At 49.6% G+C, this 12,810-nt stretch overlaps 1 protein-coding gene across 4 annotated transcripts in view; it reads left to right on the top strand.

Moving 5' to 3' along the window:
- TESMIN (testis expressed metallothionein like protein) overlaps positions 1-12,810 on the top strand; it is a 41,009-nt gene extending 28,199 nt beyond the window's left edge. Inside the window, exons 6-9 of one of the 4 annotated variants that reach the window (XM_025878968.2) lie at positions 3,504-3,606; positions 7,469-7,606; positions 9,379-9,554; positions 11,084-12,810. In XM_025878968.2, the coding sequence (XP_025734753.1) occupies positions 3,504-3,606; positions 7,469-7,606; positions 9,379-9,554; positions 11,084-11,276 (610 nt within the window). In that variant the 3' untranslated portion in view covers positions 11,277-12,810. The remainder of the gene's footprint in view (positions 1-3,503; positions 3,607-7,468; positions 7,607-9,378; positions 9,555-11,083) is intronic. The other 3 variants (XM_073883354.1, XM_025878966.2, XM_025878967.2) reach the window with 3 other exon arrangements.

A 12,810-nucleotide genomic window follows, 5' to 3' on the forward strand; every position in this document is an offset into this window, starting at 1 on the left:
CTTTAAACAGAAACTTTTAATATTTGTCTCCACCTATGTAAAAATGTCTGTTTTGCGAACTTCTTGGCTTTCAGTTTGGCATAATCTCTTGTTTTTGTACCATGGAAGATGTGGATTTGGCTTTGTTTACACACACACACACACACACACACACACATAACACACACACATATTTCCCACACCCAGACATCAGATATATGTGGTTAGATCAGTAGTGTTTATATTTCACAACTAGGAAAACACTACTCACTGCTGGACCTTGATTAATTTCCTTTCCTGCACGTCTTCATCTTTTCCCTTGAGTTAATAGTCGGTACTTAGCTTTCTACGTACAGGACAATAATTTAACCCTAAACTGCCCTCTGGGTGTATAGCTGTCTTCCCATTATGCTCAGACCTGTTACATACTCGGCTGTGTGGTTGGAGGAAGGCTTTCTCACAGCCATTCGCCGGCCCCGCTCTGGACGGTGTGGCTTCCAGGCCCATGGACCTCTCTGACCTTGGACTCTCCCTCTGCGACCACACCAAGGGCTTCCTTTGCTTCCTTCTCAAGTTTGATTCCCTGCTTCCTGGATCCCGTTTGTCTCCTTCATCTGACTCACTGCATCATTTGGTACAGCACATCCTCCAGGAGCATCCTGAGAGAGGGTGCATGGAGATCTTCTTCCCAGAACCCCCAGGTCTAAACCTGCCAGAGTCTGTCCTCACACCTAGACGATTATTTTGGATCAGATAGTTGGATTTCCAATCTCAGTTCAACTTCAAATGTTGAATTTTTCTTCAGAATTGTGAAGGTTTTCTGCATTTTCTTCTGGTGTCCAGTGCTGCTATCGAAATTTTGACGTTATTCTTGCTCTTGCTCCGTGTGTGAAACCTGTTTTATTATTTCTGGAGCCTCACAGGATCCTCTCTTTGTTCCCTGGGCTCAGAAACTGGACAGTGAAGTCTTGCTTTGGGACTCTCTCACCTCTTGGCAGCCCTTTAACTCTGCAAACAAGTGCCCATTAGTTCTGAGAAATGTTCTTAAATTATCTTCTGTCCTTCGTTCTCAAAATTCTATCTTTCTAAACCTCTAATTATGTAAATTTTGGACTTAGAAAATGAATCCTGTTTTTCTTTCTCCTATTGTTTTTCTTTCCCTTTTTTTGGGGGGGGGCAAGGGGTCCTAGTTTTCACATCTTCTGTTAAGAGAATCCTCTCTGTGATTACTTTTTTATTTTCCAGAACATCATTTTTATACTGTGTTTTTTTAAGTATCATTTTCTTGTTTCTTAATCTGTCCAAGGCTGTTGGTACCCCTACTCCCACCAGTTTCCTTACCCTGGACAGTCGGTTTCTTTAGGCCTCTTTCATGTCAGGTTTCCTGAACTGTCTGCGGATCTCTGGCTGTCTCTCCACTCACATTTAAGAATGAGGCATAAGCTGCCTGGGGACTTGGTGGTGATGACCGAACCATCTCCTGGGAAGCCTCACTGTGGGACTCTTTATCTCCGTATTCTCCCTTGAGCTGGTCGGCGTCCCCACAGAAGGCTTTTCCAATGTGGTGCTAGGATTCTAGGGGCCAAGTAGAAGAAACCTGTGGGGCTCAACAATCACCTTTCCTTCTTTGGTTCATTGTGATAAGCCCGCCCTCGACTGCTTTGCCCCAGAGAGTGATTTCAGGCTCTTGCCACAGTGGTCGGTGGAGAGGAGGTGCTGGAAAGGGGAGGAGCCTGGGGGCCCACTCCCTCCTAATTAGAATTTCAGCCAACTCTCTTCTCATCCCACCCTGCTGCCCTCCACTCCGGAGCAGCCTGGGACCGCTGAGTCCAAGCCTTCAGGGCCGCTTCCTCGCTCTCTGCGGCCCGGGGTTCAGGGTTCTTCAGTCTGCTATCCAGAACTCTCTCCCCTCTGCTTTCCAGCCTCTGAACCTCTGTCACCTCTTCCCACTTCTGTCCACCCCAGTGGTCAGGAAGCCTTAGGAGACACGCTCATATTTCCCCTGGGCTTCAGAGAGGGATGTATCTCCACTTCTTCTCTGAAGTAGATTTGTGGGGAGGTTGCCTTTCAAGGATCCATACTCTATGTAGGCGGAAGGGTGATGTCTCTGGTGCAACTCCCACCTTTGGTAGCCCAGACTTTGTCTCCTGCATGAGCAGGCTCGGGGTCACTGGGCACCAGCAGATGCCCCAGGATGACATTTGGCAGCTACAGAACTCTCCCCTCTGGGTTCACAGTTTCTTCTTTATTTCACCTCTGATAATCTCTTCTACTTTCCTCTTGGCTCGACGTGCATTTTATAATATTATTTAAAAGAATTAAAACAATAAATACTAAAAAGAATAATGTTTAGGAATTCTCTAGCAGTAAGGTTTCTGCAGACATCCAGTCTACCACGTTGCCTGACATGGGCCCTCCTGGCATCACGCAGCACTGTGTAGGAGACATATCCATGTGATGTCCCTAGCTCCGCTGGGCGACCCCTTGTGACTGGTAGGTTAGATGCCACGACTTCCTTTTTATAGCTCAAGACGCTGACTGACACATGGCCTCTATCAGGTAGCCCGGGGGCCTGGTGGCTGAGCTGATGTCACAAACCTGGATTTGAAGCTCTCTTCAATGACTCATGCTCTCAGGAGGGAACAGCATCTTCTCCAGTCCCAAATGGGAGCTGTGGAGTGGCTGATGAACTCCCAAAACCTCTCTGGGGTGCAGGTTATAGGGAAGATGTTGGGAGTCCTTGCCTCAAGACTGAATTTTTACGTGAGTTGAGGACAGTGTCTTATCCCTGCCCATACTGAAAGCACGTAAGCCACAGGCCTCTAAATGCCTCTGCTGTACAGCCCAAGAGCAGGTGTCTTAACAGCCATAAGCACTGACGGTTCTTCAAGGAAAACCCATTCTGTCACCAGGTAATAGCTTTATGGCCTCCAGAATCCCAGGGCACAGTGGACACGTTCGGGGAGAGATTCTGCTAAAAGCTGTTCTGTAGAATCCGAATTCACAAACAACCCTTTTATTATAAGAGAGTATGATAGCAGTCATTTCGTACGTGTGTTTCTTCCCCCATTCGTCTCTTCCTCCACACGTCGACAGGGAGTGGAAGTAAGAGCAAACCCAAACCAAGTTCAGCCTCCAGGCCCCATCCGTTTTCACTCGTAGTCAAGGTCTGGCCAGGAAGAGAACTCCGCTTCAGTTGTGTGGGTGGATTGGGACCGGTGATGGCGGATGGCTTCTGCCTGCCAACTGGGGGTGCTCCTGGGGGAGTGTCAGTGGGCACAGAGGGGCAGGAGGTGATGGAGAGCAATGGACAGTATTTTAACTGGTTTCTCTTTCTCCTCTGTTAGTCACTGGAGAGCATCATCCCAGGTGTTCTAGTTTTCGTAAAAAAGGAGTCAGAATCATCTAAATAAAAGTTGTGCCGAACTGCAGCATGCTGGCCGGCTCTCTTCCTTGCGCGTGTGCTCTTGTCGTCGGCTCACTGTGCCGCCCGCACCTTTGACACGCTGTGTTATGCTTCACAGGTACTGCGATTGCTTTGCCAGTGGGGACTTTTGCAACAATTGCAATTGTAATAATTGTTGTAACAATCTACATCACGAAATCCAACGGTTCAAGGCCATTAAGGTAACAATTTTTTCACTAAGTACATGCATTCTAAGAGTGTTTAAAAGTGCTTGAGATACGGGGCGCCTGGGGGGCTCAGTCGGGTAAGCATCTGACTCTTGGTTTCGGCTCAGTTCACGACCTCAGGGTCGTGAGATTGAGCCCCGTGTCAGGCTCTGCACTCAGCGGGGAGTCTGCTTGAGGTTCTCCCTCTCCCTCTGCCCCTCCCCCTGCTCACGCTTTCTCTCTCTCTCTCTTTTGCTTTCCCTCTGTTTTTTTAAATTAACATATAATGAATTATTTGTTTCAGGGGTACAGGTCTGAGATTCATCAGTCTTACACCACACCCAGCGCTCACCACAACACATGGCCTCCCCAGTGTCCATCACCCAGCCACCCCATCTCCCCACCCGCCTCCACTCCAGCAACCCTCAGTTTGTTTCCTAAGATTAAGAGTTTCTTATGGTTTGTCTCCCTCTCTGGTTTCATTTTGTTTCATTTTTTCCTCTCTTCCCCCATGACCCTCTGTCTTGTTTCTCAAATTCCACGTATCAGTGAGATCATATGATAATTGTCTTTCTCTGATTGATTTATTTCGCTTAGCGTAATACCCTCTAGTTCCATCCACATCATTGTAAATGGCAAGATTTCATCCTTTCTGATGGCTGAGTAATATTCCATTGTACGTATAGACCACATCTTCTTTATCCAGTCATCTGTTGATGGATATCTGGGCTCTTTCCACAGTTTGGCTATTGTGGACGTTGCTGCTGATAACATTGGGGTGCAAATGCCCCTTCAGATCACTACATTTGTATCTTTGGGGTAAATACCCAGTAGTGCAATTGCTAGGTCGTAGGGTAGCTCTATTTTCAACTTTTTGAGGAAACTCTGTACTGTTTTCCAGAATGGCTGCACCAGCTTGCATTCCCATTTCTCTCTCTCTCTCTAAAAATAAATAAATCTTTAAAATAAAAAAAAACTTCAGATATTCACAAAACTATCTCCAGAGACTCCCAACCAATTTCAATATTGGGAAAACGCAAAGTGTTGAGGAGTATACGATGAATAGGACTCTATTTCTGAAGGTGGAGTGTTGACCCTTGACCAGAGCTGTCAGGAGTGTGGCAGCCAGAGAAAGATCTTTATTCTCCGCCGCGTGGGATGGCTTCAGTGGTGCAGCTCTGTTGGAAGGTTCTGATGTAAGAACGTACAAATATCCACTTTGTCTTGACATGGGGTTTAGAGATTTGGGTCTCATCGTGTAGCAGATAATCCTGAGCTCGTAGAGTGTCGTCTGAGAGGTGTAGAAAGTCCTCTGGTCAGAGGACGGGGCGGAGGCTCTGAGCCATGACATGTGTCTAACCTCCGGGTGAGGGGAGAATCTGGACTTTCCTCAAGGGGCCAGCGGCAGCTCGGGCAGCCCTGTACCTGCTAAAGGCTACATGCAGGAGCTTGCACTTTTCACCCCTACCTGTAGGCGCGAAACATCATCAGAGGAGGGAGGACAGGTAGGTGTGGGGCTGCTAGCCTGCTCTGGGGGCATATTTGGTGCCCCCAGGTTACGAAAGGAAACCAAGGGCCTTCACATGTATAAACTTGAGACTGTCAGGCTGTGTCATGGGTTGGTCTGTTTTGTTTCTACAGTAATTTAATTCCCCTCTTGAATTATAGATAAATCACTTGAAAATATCTTACCCATTTTGATACAGCCAGAGCCATGGGACGAAAGAAAATTTTAATGCCTCTAAACATTAGTAGTGTGGGATTTTCTTTAGGATTAAAGGGTATTTTCTACAATTACAAGCATATAAAGTTTTCATTTAAAAGTGTTGGAATTTTCAAGCATTGCTGGTAGGAACATAAGTTGGTATAACTACTTGGGAAAATTGTTTGGCAATAGTTTTTTTTTTTTAATTTATTTATTAGGGAGAGAGAGAAAGCACAAGCAGGGGGAGTGGCAGGCAGAGGGAGAAGCAGGCTCCTCGCTGAGCAGGGAGCCCGATGTGGGACTCCATCCCAGGACCCTGATATCATGACCTGAGCCAAAGGCAGACACTTAACTGACTGAGCCACCAGGGATGCCAGGCATCCCTGGCAATAGTTTCTAAAGCTGAACCTTTGTAGGTGCTGTGACCCAGCAGTTTCATTCCTAAAAACAGAAACAACAGAAATGAGTGTACGTGTCCACTGCAGACGCACACAGCGGCCCCAGCCTGGAAAGAACCCTGTGCCTGTCAGGGGTAGAGGTCTGTCATACGGTGGAATACTACGCACCGGTGAAGAAGAAAGCATGGCCACCAAGCGCTCCTCACGGCTGAGTCTTGCGGGCGCCGTGCTGGTGAAGGCAGCGGGCATCACAGGGCATGCTGCAGGGGCCCAGAACAGCGGGAGCAGTCAAGTCAGCACGGTGGTTCCCACTGGGGTGTGTTGGTGGGGAGGGGTCCTGGGGAGCCTCTGGGGGCTGGACTACCCTCCAACCTGACGGGGGTGTAATCCCCCCCAGGGCACACACATGCTCCATTCATCACGCTCCCGCTGTGGGTGGTGCCCTCCCTGTCCCTCACCCTCCATGAGAATAAGAACATGCAAACAGGGCAGGCTCGCTCCAGGCCGCTGCTGTCCGAAGGACCTTCTGCAGCGATGGGAGTTCTCGTGGCGTTGGGCACAGACCCTAGCTGTTTCCCTGTGTGGAGAGAGCAGAGCGCAGGTGCTCCTGTCACTTTCATGTCACTCAAATTGCATCGAATCACTTTGTTAATAAAAATATATACGCATCTGTCTTTCTAGATAGATAGTAGAAAGATAGGCAAACAGAGTTAAACAAGCCAGGATAAAAAGCTGAGCATGTTGTGTGAGCAAGACGTGACCTGGTGCTTGAGCCTCCGGGCTGGGCGTGAGCATGGGGACCGGGGGTCCTATCCGTCACTGGCCATTTATTACTTCACCTCTTGGCCTCGGTTTCTTCATCTGTGAGACAGAAACAACAATGGTATTCACCCCCCAAGGCTGCTGTGAGGCTTGAGGGAGAGAGTGCACCTAGATCACATGTGGGGCACGGTCAGTGTTTAACCCAGGCCAGCTGTTAGCAGAGCACCACAACCTCAGCTGTCCCAGGAAAAAGCACACGGAAATGCTGGAAAGGAAATAGGGCCCCACAGACACGATCATTTTCTTTGCATCTTTAACATTCGGTTATTTTACAATAAATATGTGTGACTTTGAAACTCAGAAAAAAAAGAGCAATACCTTTAAGGGTGTAAATGAATTAAACTGAAACAAGAAGGGGACTCACTTTCTTAACTATGGAAGGACACACTGCCTCGTGTGGCTCTTTCTTTTTTATTATTTAAATTCAATTAATTACCATATAATTTATTATTGGTTTCAGAGGTACAATTCAGTGATTCATCACTTGCGTGTAACACCCAGTGCTCAGTACATCTCCTGCCCTCCTTAATGCCCGTCACCCAGTTACCCCAGCCCCCCACTTGCCCCCCTCCAGCAGCCCTCAGTGTGATTCCTAGAGTGAAGAGTCTCTTATGGCTTGTCTCCCTCTCCGATTTCATTTTATCTTTCCCTCCCTTCCTCTATGATCCTCTGTTTTGTTTCTTAAAATCCACATATGAGTGAGATCATATGATCATTGTCTTTCTCCGACTGACTTATTTCTCTTAGCATAAGACCCTTTAGTTCCATTCATGTCGTTGCAGATGGTAAGATGTCATCCTTTTTGATGGTTGTGTAATATTTCGTTGTGTCCTGTGGCTCTTCCTAAAGTAACAGATGGATTAACACGGCCCACAAGTGAGATAGCATTCACAGAACATTATTTTTACATAATAAAGTACATTTTGATGGAGTTTTGTGTTTTTTGTCTTAGGCATGTCTTGAGAGAAACCCAGAAGCTTTCCAACCAAAAATCGGGAAAGGAAAGTTGGGAGATGTGAAGCCTCGACATAACAAAGGCTGTAACTGCCGGCGCTCAGGCTGCCTCAAGAATTACTGTGAGTGCTATGAGGTGAGCCATCCCCCCGGGGCCCTGGGCTCAGTGAGAGAAGCCGGGGCTCCTTCGCTTCGGGAGTCCTCCGTGAGCCCACGGTGAGCGCACAGCAGAGGCTCCCGCCACGTGGCCCTGCCCTCTCTGTGGCAGCAGGTCGGGGGCTCCCAGGGGTGCAGAGCCTTGTCCCCAGGCTGGTGCTCAGAGACCAGAGCGGACCGCGAGCCTTGGCTGCCGGGCAGAGCACACCGCGGGGCGCAGCAGGTCCCGGGCCTCGGTGTCTGCCTCTTTCTCCCGGACTGACTCATGGAGCGAGTGCAGGGGCTCTGGCTCTCTCCCCTCATCTTCCCGCTCCTCTCTTGGTGTTGCAGGAAAGGGTGGGAGAGAGCAAAGAGCCCGCAGGCCCCAGCAGTGAAGCAGCTGGGGAAACCCTTACTTGAAAGGCCCTCCTTTGGTTTGCTTGCGGTCTTTGGGGGGTACCTGTGAATTTTATTTGTAAAAGGTTGCCCCACATGGTCAGGCTTGAGAAGAGTCCTTGTGATTTCGGGGACACACGTTGGAAGCTCTGAGTAAGCAGGCCCAGCCATCCCCCAGCTAGGATTTTGAAAATGCGGTCAAAACTAGTGCAGAGAGACAGAATTCAAGCAGCGAGTGCCTTCCCCCCCCACCCCCAGTGGAGCGGTTTCTCACAGCATCTCTGCCTGCTCTTCACCCACTTTCCAGAGGCTGAGCCTCTGCCAGGCAGCTGCCCACGTGAGGTGCAGATGTTCTGTAGTCTCCAGAGTAGACTAGAAATCCTGAAAAGCCTCTTGCTCAAAACACCCAGTGGGGCGTAAAACACAATAGATACCCTTTGATGCGCATCTCTGAGCTGAAGAGAAAGGAGGGGCACCCCTAGCAGTTGAGACAAAGAGGGAGCCATGGCTGTCAGCAGGGCCAGCTTCCAGACAGCCCCGCGGCCGGCGTGTGCGACGGGGTGCGCCCCGGCTCGCCAGGCATGCTGCCTTGTGCCAAGAGGTCAAGTCCGCACACAAGCAGGCGGCAAGGGCCTCCCCTGGGACAGCCACGCAAGGCTGGCCCTCGGCGGGTTTCAGACCCCCCCCCACAGCCGCACGTCCCCTGCAACAGTGGAGGCAGCAGGGCACAGGCCTCGGAGGCGCTGCGGGCTCGGTTCCAGAGCACCCCCATAAAGCAAATACCGCATTCAAGCCGGTCCGGTGCAGGTATGCTTACACTGCACGATGGGGTGCAGTGCGTGAAGTCTAAAACACAACGCACGTACCTTGGTTAAAAATGCTGATCTTCCTCTGAGCTCTTAGTCGCCATCACGGGGCACAGCTCACCGGAGCAAACATAAGGATCCTGAAAAGTTTGAAATATTGAGAGTATTACCAAAATGAGACACAGAGACACAAAGTGAGCAAAGGCCATTGGAAAACCTGTGTCGACAGGCTTGTTGGACGCAGAGTGGCCACAAACCCCCCATGTGCGAAAACGCAGTATCTGCGAAGCGCAGTGGGGGGGAGGGTGAGCTGAGAGCTGTGGGCTGGGGCTCTAGGACCTGCGATCTAGTCAGGGGCAGCGCTCCGACCCCCTCTTTCTGCTCGGGACTCACGCCCGCACTCACACGCCAGTCTCCCAAACCCCTCCCCGGGTTTGTGTGAAAATTGCAGATCACACACACACACACACACACACGTGTGCAAAGAGTTATATAAGGTCCAAATAGAATGTGTTGTTTTTTGATGAATTATAGGGCAGTCTAATTTTATTGAAGCATTTTATGTTACCAGGCCAAAATTATGTGTTCTTCTATTTGCAAATGCATTGGTTGCAAAAATTATGAAGAAAGCCCAGAACGGAAAACCCTAATGAACATGCCCAACTATATGGAAATTGGAGGGTTTGAAGGCAACCATCATTTGTCACCAACTAAATTCTCAGGACTACCAAAATTCAGACAAGATAGGTAGGTACTGTGAACCAGCCCTCTGAAGAGGGGAACCAGGTTAATTTGAGGAGAGTTAGTCTATACGCTGGAAAGAAAGTGGGTGCGTCTATGAGGGGGTGTGAGGGATGGGGAGCGGGTGACGGCTCCCCTGCTGGACCAGCCCGAGATCCCACCCTGTGCTTCCGTGGGGCCCCCACTGCCGAGACCACTCTGTCCAGTCTGTCCTCACGGACAGAGTTACCCGCGTTGTGTACAAGCAGACGGCCCCACAGGGACCGCCGACAGGCAGCGAGGGCATGATCTCTAGACCGCGGGTACCTGACCCCCTGCTTACCATGTGAGGTGGCAGCCCGCCTACCCTGCGCGCTCCTTCTTAAAGGGGTGGTGGATCTCACACTAGGTGGATATCATCCCATTGAACTACGTTGAGGCCATGTTATAATCTCAAAGGTTGAGTGATAATTTTACTCTATATTGGACTAGATTTATCCATTTAAAAAAAATGCCTTTCAATTCGATGTCATGGGTGATATCATGATAGAGTACCAGATATCATGTATTCACATACTTTTGAAAAGCCAAGTTCATGCTTATTTGGTCAGAGACATCAGAAGTACTCATCACTGTGAGCTGCCGAGGTCTTTATCAGTAAAAATTGACCAAACACGGCTTCATGGTCCGTGAAAGGCTGAGCAAAGATGTTCTCTCCCGGCTCCGGGACACGGTGTGTCCCACCGTATGTGACGGAGGCTCTGCATGTTGGAGTCTGGCCTCAAAATGTCAGGACTCTTCCTGACCTAAGGGCTGCCCTGTTTCTTCATCTTCAACAAAAGTCATTGTGTGTTGTCTGCACAGAGAGATTTTAACCAATCCCAATTCCTATGTCTGTTTTCATCATCCAGCACTTGTCAGTACTTTAGGAAATTTTCCTAAATTTCTGCAGTTTGAGCACTGTGTGGGCGGCCGTCTAGCAAAGCTTGCCCCTCGAGCTCAGGGGGGTATGGCCGGTCTTGTACGATAGGGTACTGCTGACTTTCAAAACCTCGTCCAGGGCTCCAACGGGCATTCGGAGGGGAGGCCGTGCCGATAGTGCTCCTCCAAGGGGGCGAGTCCTCAGAGCCGTTGGCATCCTGGAGCTTCAGGTGCCCCTGGGGGACGTGGGGCTTCCCTGAGCGCACGCATTGTGCACAGAGCTGGGAGCAGGCTACATGGCGCATCTCTAGGGCCTCGCCTTATCTGAGATCCCTGCCTCTACCCCTGCCCAGCCCCCGGGCTGGACGCTGTCGCCCCGGTGCCTCTGAATGTTACGGTGGATCTACTTCGGAGACTCTTTAGAATCTGCCATGAGAGGGGGGTCAAGAAGCAGATGGGTTGCCTCTAAAAGCAATGCTGCATATTGTCAGGGTTTCCAATATTAGGAAGATAACAGTTAGATTTTACTGGGGACATTCTTCAAAATAGCCTGATGAGGACGTCCCCCGAAATCCATAAGGTATTTAAAATGTGGTGCCAAGGACCGTGGCCTGTAACTGCTCTGTTTCTGCCAGGCGCTCTTCCTCGTGCATCTCCTGGGAGGTGGTGGAGGCCACATGCGCCTGCCTGCTGGCTCGGGGCGAACAGGCCGAGAAGGAGCGCTGCTCGGAGTGCTTGGCGGAGCAGGTGATCTTGGAGGAATTCGGGAGGTGCCTGTCACAGATTCTCCGTATTGAGTTTAAATCCAAAGGGTTGAAAATTGAGTAGAGTTACCGTGTAGTGAAGTCAGAATGCACATAGATTTTGTTTCAGTATTCTGAGGGAAAGAAATCTGTAGTTTAGAAAGGTTGTTTGAGGAACACAAGGCCGGGTCTGCGTCACCGGCTGTGTCCCTAAGGTCGGGCTTTCCCTCTGCATCAGGGTGCCGGGGGATTTACTCAGAGCGGGTGAGGGTCTTGGCGATCACAACCCCCCTTTTTGAGGAAGTGCAGGGCACAACTAACCATTGCTGTCTGGCCCTGGGGAGAGAGCGTTGAGCCCTGTGACCCTGGGAGAACCGTCTGCACACACGCACAGTGATGGAGGGTGTGAGCGGGCTCTGGAGGAATAACAGTCCCTCCCCACTGACTTCACCCTGTCTTGGAAATTTTCCTCTGGAGGCTCCTCTGCCTAAAAAGCCATAATGATTTTTCACTAAAATGATTTTAAAAGAAATTCTCCAGATGGCTGCTAACATACAACTTAAAATCTCCAGAGAAGTACCAAATACCTGGAGGAATTCCCAAGTGTAAACGTTTTCCCAGAGTCACACAAATTCTCCGTCTCCCCTAGGGCCACTGGGATACACAGGCAGCCAGCTCGTGGTTATGACTGAAAATGATCTAGTTTCTTATGTGTTTTCATTTGAATGTGGAAAAGCTCTATTGTCCAATTAAATTCTCCCTAATTATTGTTCTAATATTATTATTGTTTGTTAAAATATGGTTAAAATAACTAGTTTGCAGAAACCAGCAGGTAAGATTAGTTATTAAGTTGACTCTCTTTTGGTTCTATTGGAAAAGCAAAGAGGATTAAAAATTTTAAATGTCTTCCATTGTTGTAATTAACTTAGTAACTGAAAACATATTCGTCATGTTTCTGTGTTTATGAATAGCCTTGGCCCCTTAGAGACCGTTTAGAAAGCTCACTTGCGAGCACAGCAGCATGGAGCCCAGCGGCCGCGGGCATTTCTCAAGAGCTGTATTTGGAACAGCAAGTTCTGATGGGGAACCATGGAGGGGGAGAAAAAGAATTCTTCACCATTTTAATCCCCCTTTGGCTCCTTCGGACAGAGATATGGGGTGGCAAGCCGGAGGCAGAGACCAGCACTGGGTGGTGGTGGGGCTCTGCCCAGGCTGGGTGCCCCGTTGCCGGGGCGCTTCCAGTCCCATGTGCATCTGCTGGAGGAGCCCCGTCCACATCACCCTTGGGGCTGGGAGGGTCCTGAAATAGGGCTTCATGACCCCTTCCTGGGGGGCGGCCTTCCCTCTGCGTCTCTCCTGAGTGCTGCCAATGGTCTGCAGACCACACAGGTAACTTAAAATTTTCTAGGAGCCACATTTTAAAAAAAGCGAAAGGAGGGCGCCTGGGTGGCTCAGATGGTTAAGCGTCTGCCTTCAGCTCAGGTCATGATCCCAGGGTCCTGGGATCGAGTCCTGCATCGGGCTCCCTGCTCCTGGGGAGCCTGCTTCTCCCTCTGCTTCTCTCTCTCTCTCTCTCTCCCTCTGTCTCTCATGAATAACTAAATAAAATCTTTAAAAAA

Source organism: Callorhinus ursinus, unplaced genomic scaffold, assembly GCF_003265705.2.
Source record: "Callorhinus ursinus isolate GAN/ISIS: 27379988/994484 unplaced genomic scaffold, GSC_fseal_2.0 scaffold51, whole genome shotgun sequence".
Lineage (NCBI taxonomy): Eukaryota > Metazoa > Chordata > Mammalia > Carnivora > Otariidae > Callorhinus > Callorhinus ursinus.